This window comes from Symphalangus syndactylus, chromosome X, assembly GCF_028878055.3.
Source record: "Symphalangus syndactylus isolate Jambi chromosome X, NHGRI_mSymSyn1-v2.1_pri, whole genome shotgun sequence".
Taxonomy (NCBI): Eukaryota; Metazoa; Chordata; class Mammalia; order Primates; family Hylobatidae; genus Symphalangus; species Symphalangus syndactylus.
This window is the reverse complement of record NC_072447.2, coordinates 35761065-35781155: the sequence shown is the minus strand read 5'-3', so window position 1 is coordinate 35781155 and position 20091 is coordinate 35761065. Positions and strand designations below refer to the sequence as shown.

Below are 20091 nucleotides of genomic sequence, written 5' to 3'. Positions count from 1 at the left end.
AGCCCAATTGGAGCCCCTGCCTGCACTTTATAATTTGGCTAATTTAAGTCATAATGCAGTTTCATCTTTGACAGCAAAATCATTTTACTAATACTTTTATGCATTTAAAGAATTACTTCTAATTGGAGACCATGTAAGTACTAATGGCATGCCAGGTAGGAAATGACAGAATTTTATCCTTCCTTGAACTGTTTTTCCCCATGAAATACAACCCCAGCTGTCAGAAATACGAGTTATTACAGATGCCCTCAAAAGGCTCACCTAAAAAAAGGCTGCCAGAGGGGTTGCACTAGAAAATAGAAAAATCAATCCCAGATGAAAGCAAAAGAAAGAAGTCTCCAAACTGGCAAAAATAAAAAATAAAAAATAAAAAGAAAGAAAGAAAAAGACCAGTTATATTAATCATTTAGTTATTTAAGAACAGGATGGAGATGGAGAGATGCTTTCCTAAAGTCTCAAGATCAGGGTGGTTTTAGTCATTTCCATGCTGGGGTGTTTCTTGTAAAAAATAACGTTATGAGGAAGGGCCCTACGAAATTCCAGCTTTACCGAGCTTTGCAACCGTACTGCTCATTATACCGGGATAACATCGAGGATGTAGCAGCCAGTAATTAGATCAGAGCGTGGAAAATCGGGGAGAGAAATTGGAAGGAATGACTTTTTTTTTTTTTTTTTTTTTTTTTTAAAGGAAGTGGACACTGAGTGGCAGAAAATCCAAGTCACCCACAGTTTCCTTGTTCATGCTGCAAAGGGCCAGGGTCCAAGAATAGGAAGGGAAAACTCAGGTGAGGTCTGGGAACGGGCGTGGAACAAAGGTGAAATGAGCCAGCCTGGGAGACGCGAGCTGCCTCAGGAAGGGCTCAGAGTAGGCCCAGCATCTCGCAAGGGTGAGTCCAGGTGAGGGACATGTTACCTAGCGCCGCTGGCGGGGAGCTTGGGATTCGCCCGGGCGTGGTTCCCGCCAGTGCCTCTTCAGCGCGCAGCGGCCTACTGGGTGTCAGCGCGCAAAGTCGCAGCTTAATCCTCGCTCCCGCTGGATTAATTAGGGCCTCTTCAAAGCAGAAATTTGAGCCAGGGCTTCTTTCCCAGACACAGGGGCACCGGGAGGTCGACACTCCTCTTGCCCAGCCGGACGCCCCTCCGCCGACACTACCGGGTCGAGGGGCTCCGGCGACTCGTGCCTCTCCAGTGAACTCCGGCTCCCGCAACCCCAGCCGGATTCCTGGGACCCTCTGGTGACGTTGGTGGCCAGTAGGGTCACTGGAGTCAAGCCCTTGGCCCGGGCCGCTTCACTCGCGCCCGTGCCCTCGGTTCGCGGCCAGCAGTCAGGGAGCGGCGCGGGGCGGGGCGCGCCCGGGAGGCCGAGGAGGCGCGCTATTCCTGTCGCTGTGAGCTACCGGCATGTTATGTGCGGCGCCCAATCACGCCTCTGACCCGCCGCTCTGACCTGCGCCCTCCCCTCCCTAATCCCCCAGGCTTTGAGTTGATCCTCCGCGCGGAACAAGCTCACCCCCTCACTGCCCCGTAACCAGTTGTCCCTGGCCTTCGCGGGTACCCGCAGAACCCGTCCTCCTCGTCCACCCCGGAGAGGTCAGAGTCCTCGCCCTGCACTCCCGGGACGCCGCATCTGCGCCGTCGGAGATCCAGCACCCCTGGAGTCCACCGGCAGCTCGGTTCTTCCAGGTGATGGTGTGCAGCCACCGCCGCCCCTGGCGTGCAGGTGTGGGCTCTCCACATTGGGCCGGGGAGGGGACTTTGGGCAACGCGCTGGAAGCCTCGGCAGTCGTGGAAACCAAGCCCCACACTCCCGGGAAGCCTCCAAATTCCGCGCCCTCCGTTACTAGCGGCCTCCGAAAACCGTTTCCAGACTGGATTTGCTCTGAGAGGGGCACTGGGCGATCTGCAGGTCTGGATGAAGGAGCCCTGGGCTTTAAACTGAGCAGGCAGAAATGGACCCCTGCTAGGGGCTCTGTGGCTTACGCGGGGGTCCCGGGAGTGTTGTGCCCCGGGATGCCTCCGGCCCTGCCCAGCAGGCCTCTGGTCCCGCCAGGCTGCTTCCAGCCCTGGGCAGAATGAGTTACTTCCTGTCTTACTGCAAAGCTCATGGCGGCGCGCTGCTCACCGGCTACCAGGCCCTGCGTGCCGAGGGCTTCCTGTGCGACGTGACACTGGAGACCGAGGGCAGCGAATTCCCGGCGCACAGGTCGCTCCTGGCGTGCTCCAGTGACTACTTCAGGGCCCTGTTCAAGAGCCACACCCAGGAATCCCGGGCGCGCGTGATCCACCTGCACGTGCCATCGGCAGCCGGCCTGCAGCGCCTGCTGGACTTCATCTACACTGCCTGGCTGTCGCTTTCCATGGACACTGTAGAGGACACTCTGGAGGCCGCCAGCTACCTGCAGGTCACCGAGGCCCTGGGGCTCTGTGGGCGCTACTTGGAGCGCCAGCTGGCTCCAGAGAACTGCTGCTTCGCCGCCAACGTGGCGGCGCGCTTTGGCCTGGCTCACACGCTGGACGCGGCCGAGCGCTGCATCGTGAGCCACTTGCGGGAGCTGCTGGCGCGGGGCGCGGGCTCCGCGGGACTGCTGGAGCTCAACCCTACATCGCTGAGGGCTGTACTGGGTGCCCCTGACGTGGCGCGGGTGCCCGAGGCCCGGCTGCTGGGCCTGGCCTTAGCTTGGTTGCGGCGGGAGCCCACAACTGAGCGCCTAAAACACTGTACAGAGTTGCTGGAGCGTGTCCGCTTTGGCCTGGTTCCCGCCGACGTACTGCGGCGCGTGTACTCGGGCTCTGGCCTCGTGCTGCCCACCCGGGTCAAGGGCCTCATCATCCAGGCCCTCAACTACCACACGACGCCCTCCCGCCAGCCGCTCATGCAGGGCGAGCAGACCAGCATCCGGAGCCCCCAGACCCGCATCTTGTTGGTGGGGGGGCGCAGGGCACGGGAGGTGGTGATTGAGGAGGTCGCGGCCCCGCAGCGGGCAGCTAGGGGCCGGGTCGCCGCCCCAGAGCCCGAAGAGGAAGAGGAAGAGTTGGAGGAAGAGGAGGAGGAGGAGGAGGAGGAGTGGGAGCTTACCCAGAACGTGGTGGCCTTCGATGTGTACAATCACCGCTGGCGCAGCCTTACGCAGCTACCCACACCACTGCTGGGGCACAGCGTGTGCACCGCGGGCAACTTCCTGTTTGTCCTGGGTGGGGAGAGCCCTTCCGGCAGTGCATCCTCTCCCCTGTCCGACGGCTCGCAGGTGGTCACGGCCCAAGTGCACCGTTACGACCCGCGCTTCCACGCTTGGACGGAAGTGCCCGCCATGCGGGAAGCGCGGGCCCACTTCTGGTGCGGCGCGGTGGGCGAGAGGCTCCTGGCCGTTGGGGGCCTGGGCGCGGGCGGTGAGGCGCTGGCCTCGGTGGAGATGTACGACCTGCGTCGGGACCGCTGGACGGCGGCTGGGGCACTACCGCGGGCTCTGCACGGTCACGCGGGGGCCGTCGGGGACTGCGGTGTTGTGTACATCTCGGGGGGCAAGGCAGGGAGAGGCGAGGGCGGAGCGAGCAGCCTCCGGGACTTATACGTCCTGGGCCCTGAGGAGCAGGCTTGGAGCAAGAAGGCACCCATGGGCACCGCACGTTTCGGGCACCACATGGCAGTGCTGCGCGGCGCTGTGTTTGCTTTTCTGGGGCGATACGAGCCCTTCTCTGAGATCGAACGCTACGACCCCGGCGCCGACCAGTGGACTCGGTTGCGGCCGCTACCCTACGACCGCTTCTGCTATGGGCTGGCCGTGGTGGAGGAGACAGCATTGCTGCTGGGCGGCCTTAAGTGGCGGGACTCGCGCCAGGTGCCTACCCGCAACGTAGTGGGCTACGACCTCGACCTGGACCGTTGGGAGGACATAGGCTGCGCGTTGCCCTGGGCCTGGAGCGGCCTGCAGTGCGCAGTACTGCAGCTGGCCGAGGGTGGGGACGACGAGGTGGAGGGAGAGGCTGGAGAGGCGCTAGATTTGGTGCCGGGCTGAATGGGTCAGTCCAGTTTCCTTCCGCAATGGAGGAGAAAGTCGCGCTTGGCTAGTCTTACAGAGCAACAGATGGGCTTTTTCTAAGAAAGGGATTCTGGGAGCATAGTGGCTTCTGAAGGTTAACAGGCAAACAAGGCCTTGAGCAAAGAGAAACATTTCTCCTTGAGCTGAGAATGGGAGACGGGGTGGGGGCGGGGGGGGGGGTCAAATAGAAGGCTACATGAATCAACTTCAGTGAGCTGGTGAAAGAAAATTTTTAGAAAGGCTCACGCAAGGCTAAAGAAGGACTTTCACAAATAAAATATGACCTTATTTTCCCTCTTACAGTTAAAGTGTTTCCCTAGGTGCAAAACAGTGATTACTTATGTGCCAAAAAAAAAGGCCAAAAAATGTACCACAGGAAGTTTATACAAAACTCAGGAAATTGTGGGCTATAAAGGCTGTAATTAAGTCCTAGGAGATGGCATTATCTGAATAAATAGTGAAAGGAGAGTGCCTTGGTTAAATACCATGAAATCATTGTAAGGGGAACTATGATTTTATGATTCGGAGCCATGGTTACAGTTCTGCTCTGATGGTTTGATATAAATATGGAACTGAGAAGTAAAAAAAAAATCTCTAAGCACTTTTTTTTTAAATCTAGAAAGTATCCTTAAATTTTTCTGTCACCGGTGTCACCCTAGGCTGCTTTTGCCCTGACTTTAGACAGCTCACTGGTTTTAAGTCACATTTCATCAACCCTTAGCCATAATAATCAGGGTCCTCTGGTTAAGTGGAATATCTAACCAAAACAAAACAAAAACTGATTTCTTTCATACTCTTTTAAATGTTCATTCTGCAGACATACTGTAGATTATATTTGTAAAAAAAATCAATTTTTGGTGGTTACCCCCACTTCCCCCAAAAGAATCACAGAGAAAGGAAAGAGGAATAGGTAAAGTTTTAAAGTTCGTGTCAGGTAAATGGGAAACGAGCTTGATTTTTCAGGGTCTTAGATAAGATACTTGTATATACTGAACAGGTGCTGCTTTTGGCTTGTATCACCAATGAGGCAGCAAAGTTAGAACTCAAAACTGGGGTGGGGGGTGGTGGCTGTATAATTAGGTCACAAAGAAATGTGGTAAGGACTTTGCATGAATAAAGTAGGTGCTTTATAAGGATTCATTAAGAGCTGAATTTATTTGACTTCAGTTTACAGTGCTGCCTCTCTCCTAGATTTGAAACAAATGCAATAAAATGTACAGATATTATATAGTGTTAAAAGGTCTCTTTCATGCTAGGCTAGCCAAGAGTCTTGTCAAATTCATTAGTTTAATTTTTACCATTTAAAACAACAGAGCTGACTTTACAAAAGTAAAAGCTGCTTAGTAGCAACAGAGCTAGTCTTCCCATCAACTGCTTGCTGTTTACAGGCCACAACCTGGCCACTGTAAACATGACACATCCATCAGGTACATATATTTTTAAGTGAACATACACATTTGGTCTAGTAAACATCAATAAGTCTAAACACCTGTAACAAGCACACTTCATTTTAGGACAAGAGGTTTTTTGTTTTGTTTTTTGTTTTTTTTACATATACAAAATCCCACAAATTTAATGTGCGTCAATATCCATGCAGTAAATAAATGTTTTTACAAATAGAGTTCTTTTTAAATGATAAAAATATTACACTGGACCCAAAATTCCATACAAACATTAATACATGATTTCTCATCCATTTTGACTAAATATAGGATTACTGAAAATGTGCTGTAGAAAGGCCACTCTCCTGTACAGTTGTGCAAAGTCTGCAAAACGATAGTGATTCAATGGTGGTTTCAAAAGCAAAGAAAAAGATCCCCGCTGTGGAGTTTTTACTTTCTGCTCTACAGCAAAAATATTCACTGGCATATATCTGAACTCTTAAAGATGAAAGTACATTCACTGAGCTGTACAGGCAACAGTATAAAGCTGATTAGAAGTAGATTTTAGGATATAGAATAGTAAAGGAGGTTCCCTTTCTCCTCCTGAAAAAAAAACAGCAAATTGTGACTTGTACGTTATGCAGCCAGACACTAAAAAGCAGCACAGTCATTTTCATGCTGTGATCACTTTCAAAAACAAGACGCTTATAAATGGAAATATATGAAGAGGACTTTTCCTTAGACTTCATCCACTCTATAGAACAATTCATGAGGAAAAAAACCTCTAAATTGTTTCTCTCATAATTCAATGTGACATCTCTCTGAATGACCATCACCTGCTTGCTCCTTAGAAGGGAAGTACATTTTTCTTTTTCAATGTTGTTTTTTATAACACACATCAGCCTGTAACTAAACATATTGTACTTCCCTACCTGAAGTATAATTACATAAGTTTAATTAGTGGACTAGGGGAAAATTGGAAACTAAGTGGAAAGTTGATTCATTTTAGTTTACATCTTGTTGTCTTTTAAGAGTTGGAGTTTAAAAACATGAGTTTGGGCTGAAATTTATATATATATAGCTGTTAGCTGCCTTTCTGGGTGTGTTAAGTCAGTTTTTAAAAATCCCCTCTGAAATTCTTCTGTACACAATCAGCATCTCATCACTACAAAAATAAAGGAAGATTTAAACCAAGAAAATAAAGCAGCTCTATCTTCAATTTTGGTCTTAGTTACAAAAACATCTTACAAAGCTTTGCCCTGATACACCAAGTGTTCTCATAGATTTGGAATAATATTTCCATTAACTTAGCTTTCACAAGTTAATAGACTATTAAGACGAATATTAGATACCTGAACTTTTCTTATGTCGATGCTCTTCTATTTTGCTTAGCTCTTGTATGCGCATCTACATTTCACAAAAATAAAACTACAGCATTAAACTTTGTGCAATGTTTAAGAAAATTCTTAGAACATTTTAATAAATATAAAAAAGGTTTAAATTCTTTCCCACCCACAAGGATGTCTGCACCTGAAAAAATGTGATTTACTTTTGAAGTCTTGTTTATATAAAATTAACTTAAAGGGAGAAAAGACGACCATAGATAGAAAACTGCCTTTTGTGGTTTTACTACTTGAAGACCACCTGTATTTAGAATTGTTTGCAAAAGTTAATTTTAAGTCATTAAAGACAGTTGATTTTGCACATGGTAAACATAAGCTGAGCACTGATTGCATATAAAATATACAAATGCTCATTAAAGATAGTGGTATTGTGACCATATATGGTTTGTTTCATATAGTTTGGTAACATTAAAGTATAGCTTGTCAAGTGTTCCACACATTGATATAAAAACTACCTTATATACTTGTTCAGAGTACCAGCAGGTACTAGATGGTCTGAAGGCAGAATACATTTAGACATGCGTTTCAATGTATGAATGAGTGTGTGTTAGAGAGGAAGTGATTACATCTACTTCAGAAGAAATACTCAGTGGGTCATTTGAGGTGGTATTTTGACAGATATCCAAGAAAAGGTCGAGGTACATCTGCTTCCATTGTTGGAATTCTTTAGATGTCAAGTCTGGATTGTCTAGGACTTTATCGATAATGGCTACTTCCCCTTCTCTGGCCTGAAAAGAAAAAGGATTCAACAATTAAGACAGGGACAAAGTTTTATTTAAGTTTAAAATAAAAAGTTAATAGGCAAAACATTTAAGAAGCCCATAGGAGATGGCTTTGGATACTCACACCCACCCAGCTCTTTAGACTCACGTCCTAGTGTACTTTTTTCTACACCCGAGGAATGCCTCCTTTTGCCCACTGTGTGGTTTGCCTTTTCTCTTTGCCTGTCCTTTTGCCCATCTCTGCTATGGAAACCTTTTTCGTTCTTTAAGATCCAGTTCAAAAGCCTCTCATTTCTTCAAGCTGTGCTTAAACATTCAGAAAAGTTTTCTCCCTCATTTATGCCCCTTTACTACTCCATCACTGCCACTGAGTACATTTGTCATATTCTATTTCTTGAGTTACTTTTGCATGTGTTCTCTCTCTCCTGCTTTATGGTAAGCTTCTCATACTTGAATGAGACTGAGCATGGCCCCCCCTGTTACCACAAATACATATTTCTTGCTGTGTGAATGTTATGGCTCCCTTTCTGCAGCACTGGGGTCCTGTAATGGAAAACGGCTCTCCCTTCCATGTTGGAAGGTGGGTCTCAGCTGAAGACTGAGCTTCATTTTGGCATAACTCACCAAGTTAAAACTATCACCTGGGGAAGATGAGAATTTCCCAGGTGGAAGGTGGGATGGAGAAGTAGGGGTTAAGAAAGTCTGAGCAGCTCAGTCCTGCCTTTTAGGGACCCAAGTAAAGCTTAGAGAAGTGTAGAAAATGTTCTGCAGGAAGTAAGGCATACACCTCTGGGCCAGCTAGAGTTGGGAGGCAAAGAAAACAGTAAGGTGGTTAAGAAGTTGGTCTGGCCTCACAGACCAGAATATGGAAGAGGGCTGGGACTGAGGATGTTGTGAGTTGCCTGTGGTGGGATCTGAGATCTGTGCTTGGTGAGGTGGACTGTTAAAATTCCAGGAAATAGACACATCCAGGGTTGCTTGGCCAACTATGCTTCCCTAATGAAGGAATTCATTCCCTATTAATTTTCCATGCCAAAAAGCATAGGGTTCTGTAGTTCATTTGTACCAACGAGGGACATTTTTTACAGTGACTTTTCGTTATCTTTCTTGGCCCCAGAGAATCGAGTGGAGCATTCATGTACCTGGTGATTCATCAATACTTAGTGAACTGAACATTGGCAGTAGCCATATATTTTGTCACTGGAAGAAAATACCTTGGGGGACTCTACAGAGCATAAAAGACAGGGAAAAGAGGCTGTGAGATAGAAGGAGAGAAACAGGTCTTTAAGATCCATGAATCTAACCTGCTTCAAAATGCCTGCCTGCCTTCTAAGCCAGGCAGTTTAGAATTGAATGGGGGAAGTGGAGAGGCTCTATAAGGTGGGAGGGTGATGATACCTTTGGAGTAGGATTAGTCACTGGAACTATTCTTACAACTATTACAGCACTCTCTAAAAATTCTGCTCTTCCCAAAAGTCCATTAAATTGTCCCCTGGATTTGCAGTAGTATTTGCATGACTACCAATTAAAAGCTAATGGAGTCTGAAAACTTTGCTGCTTGCTATCTGAAATTTTTTCAGGTCATTTTCTAGTTTGTCTATCTCTTTGGTACTCACCTATATTTCAAAATTACAAAACCTCAGCAGCAAGCTATGGATCTGAAATATTTCCCAAAGGAGCCCTTTGACCTTTTGTTTCCTGAAATTACTACAGCACATACTCTGTATGATAGTTCTTTTCTGTTTTTTTTTTTAAATTATACTTTAAGTCTGGGATACATGTGTAGAACGTGTAGGTTTGTTACATACGTATACACGTGCCATGGTGGTTTGCGGCACCCATCAACCCATCGTCTACATTAGGTAGTTCTCCTAATGTTATCCCTCCCCTAGTCCCCCACCCTCTGACAGGCCCCAGTGTGTGATGTTCCCCTCCCTGTGTCCATGTGTTCTCACTGTTCACCTCCCACTTATGAGTGAGAACATGCGGTGTTTGGTTTTCTGTTCTTGTGTTAGTTTGCTGAGGATGATGGTTTCCAGCTTCATTTATATCCCTGCAAAGGGCATGAACTCATCCTTTTTTATGGCTGCATAGTATTCCATGGTGTATATGTGCCACATTTTCTTTATCCAGTCTATCATTGATGGGCATTTGGGTTGGTTCCAAGTCTTTGCTATTGTGAACAGTGCCACAATAAACATATATGTACATGTGTCTTTATAGTAGAATGATTTATAATCCTTTGGGTATATACCCAGTAATGGGATTGCTGGGTCAAATGGTATTTCTAGTTCTAGATCCTTGAGGAATTGCCACACTGTATTCCACAATGGTTGAACTAATTTACACTCCCACCAACAATGTAAAAGTGTTCCTATTTCTCCACATCCTCTCCAGTATCTGTTGTTTCCTGACTTTTTAATGATCGCCATTCTAACTGGCGTGAGATGGTATCTCATTGTGGTTTTGATTTGCATTTCTCTAATGACCAGTGATGATGAGCTTTTTTTCATGTTTTTTGGCTGCATAAATGTCTTCTGTTTTTGTTTTACAAGGGCACAGGGCCTGCTCAGGTGGCTTGTGTGGTGGGCCCTCTCCTTCAATCTCCCCCACACACTCCCCCACACAGTGAGCAGGGCTCACTTGTCTGCCTCCTTTTCCCACTTCCTGCCTCTCTGCTCTCCTGTCCTCATCACCCCCTCCCCAACCTGGGGGCATATAATAAGGAGACTGGAGGCAATGTAAACACTTACAGAAATGTATAATAGGAGGGTAATATGTAAGTTGGGAACTGATAACATAAACAGAACAATTATAAAATTTCTACATGGAACACAAATCACCATGGCTTCATCCCAAATGCACTGTAGTTCATGCAGGAAAAAATCACGAAATATCTCAAACTCTTTTAGCACCCTCTATTGCATTCTGCATGCATGCTGTGTTCTTTTAGTAATGCTAATAGTTACACTACATGGTATTTTTATCTTAGAAAATCTAAGACTGAGGAATAACACCAGCCCTACATTTTTAGAAAACAATTTAAATCACATCCTGTTTTCTCCTAGAACTGAGTAAAATAACATTTAATCAGTGCTTTGAGATGTTAATGAAAAGTTAAGATGATCTTCTCTTTACCAATATACTTATTATGACATAGAAACAGCTCAGCTTCAAGTTCTTACTGCTTACCTCTTCTTCTCCCCAGCCCCCAATTTGTATTTCTTAACCTACAGTATCTGGTAATCCACTTTAAGAATGAATCTCTTCAAAGAAATTTGTCCTTCCATTTCTTGTCTTACCTTTAAAGTGCTTTTGAGAATTCTCAGCCGGTGTAGTTTTTCATTCATTACAGGATCATTACATCTTTTTATAAATGATAGCTTGTATTCCATCTTGGTTGAAATACGATGTTCTCCTAGTGGTGACAGACTGGCCTGCTCCAGTGCCCTGTATAAATCTTGCAATGAGTCTCCTAACTTTTCTTCTCTACTTTCACCTGCAATGTCCAAAAAAAAAAAAAAGATAGAGAGAAAGACAGAGAAATGAATTCATTGCAATGAAGTTATTTGACACATGGAAAATTTATTAAAATATCAAAACTATCTGAAAAACAGGATAATAAATGACTATGAAAACACTATTATATTAAAAAACAACAACAAAAACCCACAGCTGCTAGTTATATTGGGTAACATTAGGTACAGGCAGCTAATTGTTTTAGAATGATCAAATAATAGGATTATTTGATTAACCAAATATACTCTTGATAGCAAATTGCCATATATATCTTGAGTCCAGCAAGTTCAAAGAATTAGAATACAAAAGGCACACAACATGGAAACAATCCTGCACATTATATTTTAAAACATTAATAAATATCCCTTATCATTATGCTGATAAGCATAGAAATGCTGATTAATAGAGCTCGCCTGGTTTAGCAATACTGAATGAACTGATTTTTACATTTTTCCAGATTTCATAAGATTGAATGGCATTCAATGGAGTATATTTGATTGTAAAAATCTTCCAATTGTGCCATAGAGGATTATTAGGTTTCATGTGACTGCCATAGTAATGCCTTGTACATTGTAAATATAGTAACTGATCATAAATTATCAATATTTTAATTAAAATGAAATATGGGAATATGTTTATATGCAAATATAGAGGGGAAATATGGCATGTGCTAAGAGAAGCTACTTAGTATTTGTAAGACCTGAGGAGAAAATACTCCAGTTAAATATTTTTGAGAAAAAAATGAGACTGGCTCAATAAGGATCTTAGACATAGCTGAACAAATAAAACTCCCATCTTGTTTTTTAATTGCCTGAACACTAATGTCGTATCTTTCTCAACAATGATAAACAAAGATGAAATAGGATTTTGCTTGGAGTGGTAGATTGGAGTAGGCCTATATCATCTTTTTTTAAATAGATAGCCAGAATCATATTTAAGTAATTATATTGGCCCAAAGAGTAAATATGGAATGTTGTTCATTCCACAATGGTCCATGTGAATATTTTAGGCTTTCTGATGGTTTCAAAAAAAGATTCCTTAATTGGTAATGATACCATTTAACATTTAGATGTGCCAGGCAGCAAGGTAAATGCTTAATCTTTATGATCTCATTTAATCCTCACAACAATACTAAGAGCAGATCTATTTTATCTTCATTTATAGCAGGGCAGTATCTTGCTCAAAGTCACACTTAGTAAGTGGTGGAGCTAGAATTCCTTGTGGGCAGTCTGACCCCAGAATCCAAGATTTTAACAAGAATTCTATACTGCAAATTTTTTTCAGTTGTCTTTTGAAATGTGTATTTAGCAGTAGATGCCAAGCAATGTGAGACTCCCTTAAAATGCAGCATTCAAAAAACTTTTCAAAATGACTGTATCTAAAACTATAAAAAAGCCCAAAATGTACAGTACCTTAACCTAAAAAGGTCATTTTTAGGATTAAAAAGTAGCTTTGTTTAAATTCCACATTCATCTTTTGGCTCTGCTACTGAAGTTAACAACTAATGGTAGGTATAGTCATTGAGTCCTTCTATTAGAAAATTCTTTGTTATCATCAGCACATGCTATCACTAAGTCCTCTGTGATAAATTTTAACTTCTTAACCATATATCTAAGTTAGAACTATAATCTAAAAATACAAAAATCTCTTTAAATAACAGCTTTTAAATTCTCTGTTGGCCCATCGCTGAATATATTCAACACCTAGAGGATTTTGAGGGATGGGGGATGGAAGACTGTAAAAAGGAGAAACTGCTTTGTGGGTTACAAACAAAATGGAAGTAAGATAGGGAATCTTAACTGAGAATGATTTGGCTTGAGGAAGGCACAAAATCATATGATCATTTAAAATAACTAAATGGAGTTGTAAAAACAAGGACACATTTAAACAGCATAAGTCTATTTCATAAAATCACAGGCCAGGAAAGAACCCTGAGGAATTATATAGTAGTTATCGCATTCTTTTTTTCCTCAAGGCAATACCTGCATCTAAAGCCAGATGTAATTTCATAGAGTAGAGGGTGGGGTAGAAAATGCGAGGCCTAACAGATGTGAATTATAGTAGTTAAGGTATCAGGTGGCCTAATGTATTATTAGTTTTTCGGTTCTAGAAAGAAGGTGAAGGAAAAAGGGATTCAGATTTTAGTTTTAGGATTTAAGGGAAGCAGAGTATTTTTACATAGTAATTTTTATTTTAAAAGAACCTTCCTCCATATTACCTAACATTGTAGAAGGGTGCATATATTTTGTTTAAAAAAACATTTTGACCCAGTTTTCCCTCAGTTCTTAAAGCTTGTGAAATACTGGGGCAGATGACTGATGTTATAAAATTTCAATGTAGTTTTACTTTAAGAAGGATGAATGAAGATTCAATATATAAAATGGCATACATAGGTATTAAACAATAAAAACTGAAAGTTTCTCCCCTGCTTGCTCTTATGGGGGAGAAAAGCATTCAATCAAAAGACAACATAATTCTACAAAGAATCTGGTTTGACAGCTGTAAAAAGAATTGAGTATGGATTTATCTCTGGGCAGCACACTTGAACAAGCAATCACAATGAGACGGAACACAGAAACATTTCCAAGTATAGTAATGGGATAGTGTGGCTCCTATCAGAGATAATAAGCCACCCCCTGCCCCCCATCCCCTACACATCATACACATACACTACACAAGACACAGTAGTGGGATGAGTAAGGACGAGGGACTGAGATGCCAGGCTACCACAAAATGCCACCAATTACTTAACATTTTAAGACTAGACAAAGAGTCTTTTTATTTTCAAAAGGGCTGTTGGTGAGGGGCAGAGTCACATTATAAATCTGATTCACTGTGCTCAACAGTCAAAACAACACAGAACTCAACATTCAAGACAAAAACAGACCTTTATTTTCTTTTATAATTTTCAATTGGTTTCCTTGATTTTTCTCAGATGAATACCAATTAAGTCAATTGGGGCTACTGTTGCAACTGAAAATATGAAAGCACCTTTATTTTCTTCTCTTTTTGCCCTCTTCTTCATCTCCTTCTCACTTCTCTTCAGGCTTCTCTCTTTTTTCAACCCTTGATTTTTCTTCCTTTAGAAGAGGCTTGCTTTGGAAGAGGAGGCAAGCACTTGGTGAGGTCTGCTTCCTGATTGACTTTCTTTCAATGTGCCAGTTCAGCCACTGGAACACTGGCTGAAAACCAGCTCTTTTGCAATTTGAATGAATGTTTTCTGAAAGTTGGCAAAGTGTAGAGACCACATTCAAATCACAGGACATATATCGGAACTTTCTGTGATTCCTAATGAGTAACTGTATCACTGCTGTAATGAAATTTTAATCTGTATCTAATTTATTCAGGAAATCTGGGCCTATGCAGAAATAAATTTCCCCCCAAATTATATTTACGTTTACAACATGTAAATTAGTCCTGTGTCAGATTACATACTTTTGAATTCCAATTTTATTGAAGCAAAGAGTGCATATAAAATTTTCTTTCCTACATAAAATTTCATTGATTGATGGATTCGAGGATCATAATTAAGTTATTGATGAATTAACTTGTATTCTGTGCCGAGGGAGGGTCATTTATGGCTGTGTCATACTTGACGGGGTGAAAGAAGATCCTCTTTATTGTCCCTTTTATATTCTGCTCCACTATGAAATATTGTGAATCTAGGAATGTAGTGAGCATCATTATTTGTCTTTTTCAGGTTGCCTATGACCTCTAGGTAGTAAGTGATAAATGAAAGCCCAAAGAAAAGAATAGCTAATGAAAAATACCAGTTTGTTGGAATCTCTTGCAAATTGCTTATTAGAAGATAATAATGCATTTCTCGAATACCAAAAAGTCTTTGGTTGACGTATTTCTTACATTCAGGCTCAGTGGTTTCCAAACTTTTTCTGATTGCACACACTTATTAGTTAAAAAACTTCTGTTTTATCGAACAGAAACTTATATACATGTATTACTCTACAGTAATAGATAGAAGTTATAAAACATACACAAAAAGAAATTCAAAAGGATGAGAGATAAAACCCAAGGAAAAATTCCAATGTTTTTTCTTCCTGTACCTTAATGGACCCTTGTGTGCCCTACTTCAGAGACTTAGACTGTGACTTTTCCACGAGTAGAATTTGTCCCACTCATATTTGCATTTACACTTCTTCTACCTGGCACAGTGCCTCATGCAACCCAACACATTCAAACAGAGTGATGGTTTTCTTTACTTTATATATGAACTACTCCAAAGAGGGTTCCCTAACAGGTGACTGTGTAATTATTAGGACAGTCTATTGTATAATATTGTTCATGAAACTTGGCAACCTAAAATTTTACTCTAGTATCCGCCCCATTTTCCCATCCCTGCAATGACAGTGTTGAAGGAGCATAAAAAATGAAAACAAAACAAATAAGTAAACCAATTGGGCTCTTGAAGAATGAAGCCAATGATGGATAATGAGTTCTGGTACATATGTAGGAAGGGATCTGTGATCTTGTAAAATTGGACAATGATATCCTTGTGGAAACAGTTGTTCCTTCTGCAACACAGCTGTGTAATGAGCCCAGAAGGTTGGGAAAGACTAAATCACAAATGGTAGAGAAGACTGGACATAGTCAGATTTGAGAGACATTCATTCTTGTACAGCTGCAGAGTGCTTTGAGGCTTCCAAGCTAATGATATCAAGTATGTGAAACACTATTCTTGTCACAAAAGGCAATTAACATTTGCATTGAGAACACCTGAATATTTTCTATGAATATGAATTTACTAGCAAGCCATAATGAATAGCTTATTTATATGTAAGGTGACAAACTTTTAATGGACTTAATGTCTTTGGAGGTTTTATGATAAGGATGATTAAGTATTCAGGGGTTTATACTATAATTTGAATGTTTGTAATTAAATACTAGCTCTCTTAATTCATGCTTTTATGTAAGTCAATCAGCTATGCCTAGCATTATAAAACTGGGTTTGGGGAAGGCAGTTTGTTATATCAAAAAAAAAAAGCGTAAGATTTTAAAAGCTGGCTTTTAGTCCTCCGTCTGTAATCATTTGTTTCATATTTAGGGGTAAGTTATTTATTTTCTTTTAGGCAAAGTAACAATACACAAACATTACTATTGGGAAATAATTTCTCTGAGTAAAGAAGTCTATTTTAGTGAGAAAAAAACCCTTCTCTTAAAAGAACAGTTTGAGTGACTCCACCAACATTTGCTACGTGTATTTTTAAAGAACATGTAAAGCCCATCCTTGTAATAATGATAATGTGCTTCACTGAAATCAAGTACTTGTGTCTGTCAATTCCTTCCTTACAACACTACTAAATCTTGCTCCATAAAGATGTGACAAAAGAGATAGAGCTAAAGTTTATTCTATTCTTCTTTCTCTGAACATGTAATTTCTGTTAAATTATGCAGTTTAATGATAAAAATACATGACAGTGGTTGAATTTTCAGGGCACTACAGTATTTACGACAAGTAGTTCAGATGGCAAAATCTTGGTGTCCTTAGCATTGATTTATTGCCCCAAAGAAGAGAAGGTTCTTTGAAGGACAATCAAAAATATAAATGACAGTTTAGGTTTACCCACAGAATTTAGAAAATTTAACCACTAGGAATATGGAAGTCAAAGTGCTGGCTCTCAGGCAGGAATTCATAAAGGAGACAGTTTAAAACCAAAGCTAAGAGATGATTATTTTTGAAAATTAATGTGGAGTCACTATATTCCTTAATGAAAAAAAAACAAATTCTCTAGATCACAAAATTTTACTATGACTTAAACAGGGAGAATGACCCAAGGCAATCCCATAAATATTAAATGCCAATAAAATGCTTTTTGATGGATTTCTATATACCAGAACCATCATTTTATATATATATGTATATATATATATTTTAAAAAACACATTAAAATGGTTAGAGCACAGAGGCAATTGTAAGGCAGATCAATGTGATTTTATTCACAGACACAAATTCCATTTGTGAGAAAGAAGCACTGATTACTTCTTTTTAGAAAGATATTTACTATCAGGCATACTTAGCAAATTATTTAGCTATCTGAAAAGATCTGATACCAATTGGTCATATTTTTATTTTTAAGTAATTTATATTTTTACAGGTATTCACATTATGCAATACCACACACTGCGGTGACAGGAAGAAAAAAACATTTCAAAATACAGTGTTAAATTATCTGTTCATTGCACAGTATGAAATATCCATTAATTAGCATTAAAATTATTACAGCGTATCTTATCCAACTAAAGGAAATTTCACATCCACTACAGAAGAAAAATAAGCAATATTGATTGAGCCATAGGGGACCCAGTTACATAGTATTAAATAATATCTGAAGCTAGTTTGAAAGACATCCAGACAAAATACTTTTCAAAAATGAAACCCACAGCCTATAGATTCAAAATATTTTACAGAAAAGAATAGCTCATGCCTGCCCTAAGAGGCAACACCACTTGTGTACAAGTGCCAAGAAATAAGGAGAAAGTTAGGATTTTAGCTGAAGATTCTACAATAAAGCCTGGCATGAGAAATTTTCTTCATTAATGTCACCGAAAGCAGTCTCTGTGTTGCACCTGAATACACTTTATAATAGAATAAACATAATAAGTTTCAAAGCAAATTGTGTATACCTTGCCTTAATAGATTACACTTAATTTAGTACAATACAGCACATCAAGTTTTAAAAATGCAAAATACACTTAATACATAATTTGCTTTCTCTGCTTTGCCTTAAAGAGGCCACCAAAGAGTCCATTAAACAGCCAGAATTTTCTAGTTATTGAAGCTGATCCCTCTCTTTTCCTGGTGTCAGGAGAACACAACTGAGGTGTTACCACACAGAGCCCTTTCCCAGTTAAGACCCTTTCCCCTTCTGTTCTCCCATAGAAACAGCAGTTTTCTGTTACTGTGCTCCATCTTGATTGGCTTTGATCTTATGCTAGTCCCAATGTAGAAAGCTCGAATTCTTCTTAAGAGTGGCCTGCCCCTCTTATATCCCTTTGGGAGGCCCCCAATCCAAAACACTTGATGATCTAAGCTTTTTACAAGTCTGTTTTCTGTTATAAACAGCAAGGACGAGGCCATTTTAGTTGCTTGCAAGAGGTTGATGTTGAGTCTGCGCCGTACCGACTCTCTCCGATCTAAATTCTCTAAACATTAGCTTATCAATCTGTGAGTCCAATGGGTTGAGTGCCAACAGAAGTGGATCCGATTTGGCATGGAGAGGTTCTACCAACTCTCGCAGTGTATTAGCCTAATATGATAAAGCAGTGATACAATATGATGAAAGACCTGCGAGTGCCATTATTTCCAAAGCATATTAGTATTTGTATTAGAAATACCATCATGCAATACCCATGAAGAGAAAGTAGAAAAATATGGCTAGAATTGCATATGGTTTTAATACAATGTCTTTCTGTTGGCATGCAAGTCTACTTGGCCATAAATGGGACACCTTTTGCTTTAAACTTGGTTGTTTGGAAATGTTAATCTCCCAAATATACACAATAACACACAGTGCAGAAAAATATTTTCCCACCACTATACTTGTATATGTACATCTATAATTTTAATCAGAATAGTTTATGTTAAAATATTCTCCATATACATGTAAAATTACCGTTTCTTTTGAGAAAATTGAAATTTCTATACGAGATCTTTCCTCAAATTCATCCAATCAAGAAGCATGAAGAAGACCTCTCTAGTCTTCTGACCAGAAGGGTATTTGATTAACCTGATATATATGCTACCATGTCCTAATCGGTGAGACAGTGGAATAGCCTAGCTAGTATTGCTCCAATGAGGAGGCCGCATGCTTAACAACACAAAATGCCAAGAAATGAAAAGCTAAAACAGAGTGAATGTGATGAAAGGGTGACTTTACACCTGAGCATAAGCCACATGCCAAGGAGTTAAGAAACTGGAAGAGATGGATGTTTCTGAATGACCTGAGAAACTAATAACAATTTGGATAAAATAAACTGTACCCTCTTTTAGGTCATTTTATTTTGGATCTTGAGGAATCTAATAAATACTGTCAGCAGGAACAAACCAGCAATATTTTAAATCTCTAGCCTAGTGCATATTTTTATCTGCAATATCTTGTAGTATCTTTTGAGTCATACTGCGAAAAGAAGGAAGAAGTTGGGAGAGAGAATAAAGAATGCATGTTGTTCATTATGTCCTCCCTTAGAAAATGGGGAGGGACACATCTTGCCTATAACACTGATATCTAGCAAACAAGATATAGCATAGTTCAGAAATCAGCAGAACTAATTTTTGTCTGTAACATTACACTCTTTTTGCAGAAATGGGGGTGGGAACTGAATAATCTTCATATATAGGTCAAATGAAACAAAACACAATACCTCAGTTTTTAGAATATTATAATACTGGAATGCTAGCTTTAGCTTCTACCACTTTGTTTCACAAGGTCATGGAATTTCACACAGCAAAATCAGAGGGAATCCAACCTTGGGCACAAGGTCATTTCTAAGTTTAAACTGTTCTTCATTTGTCTAAGCAATTCAAACATTTTGAAGTTATTTTGAACACATCCTTTGTTTCCCCACAGAGACAAGGTTACATGAACCTTTTAATTTCTAGTACACATTCCTTAATGCCCACTTAACCCATACTAAACTGAACTAGATCCCTGGTAATCAAGTCACAATTGCTGAATTCTATTGCAAGAGACTGGAAACATCTCCTCAGTTTAGCTCCTAAAGGATGGTGGAGGGAGAAGTACTATTTCAAAATGGCTACAACTAGCTACCAGTTAGTGTATGTTGGCATAAGAGAAGATAACTCCCTAGGGCACGGTATCTCTTCAACTACTAGTGGTCACAGTACCAGTGACTACTGAATCTCAGGGTCGGGGTGGAGTTGCTTGTTAAACACAGATTTCTGGGCCCTACACTTCATCTACTGAATCAGAATTTCTGGGTAGGGAACTCAGGAATCTGCATTTTAAACAAGCAATCCAGGTGATTCTTGTGCCCACTGCAGTTTGAGACCTCT

General features: G+C 41.1%; 2 protein-coding genes across 9 annotated transcripts in view; one reads left to right on the top strand and one right to left on the bottom strand.

Moving 5' to 3' along the window:
• Positions 1 to 1955: 1955 nt before the first annotated feature.
• Positions 1956 to 5088, top strand: KLHL34 (kelch like family member 34). The gene has a single exon (XM_055268910.2). The coding sequence runs from the start codon at positions 2073 to 2075 to the stop codon at positions 4011 to 4013; it is 1941 nt and encodes a 646-aa protein (XP_055124885.1). The 5' UTR covers positions 1956 to 2072; the 3' UTR covers positions 4014 to 5088.
• Positions 5089 to 5173: 85 nt separating this feature from the next.
• The window catches only part of CNKSR2 (connector enhancer of kinase suppressor of Ras 2), a 283752-nt gene continuing 268834 nt past the window's right edge, over positions 5174 to 20091 (bottom strand). For 4 of the 8 annotated variants that reach the window (XM_055268902.2, XM_055268903.2, XM_055268904.2 and 1 more), the window contains 2 exons: positions 10847 to 11043; positions 5174 to 7550 (listed from right to left, as the gene is read on the bottom strand). In XM_055268902.2, the coding sequence (XP_055124877.1) occupies positions 7335 to 7550; positions 10847 to 11043 (413 nt within the window). In that variant the 3' untranslated portion in view covers positions 5174 to 7334. Of the gene's footprint in view, positions 7551 to 10846; positions 11044 to 16988; positions 18326 to 20091 lie in introns of those variants that run through there. The other 4 variants (XM_055268906.2, XM_055268907.2, XM_055268908.2 and 1 more) reach the window with 1 other exon arrangement.

What these genes read in the sequence shown, in the direction of transcription:
- KLHL34 (XM_055268910.2), top strand. Translation starts at nt 2,073, where the DNA reads ATGAGTTACTTCCTGTCTTACTGCAAAGCTCATGGCGGCGCGCTGCTC.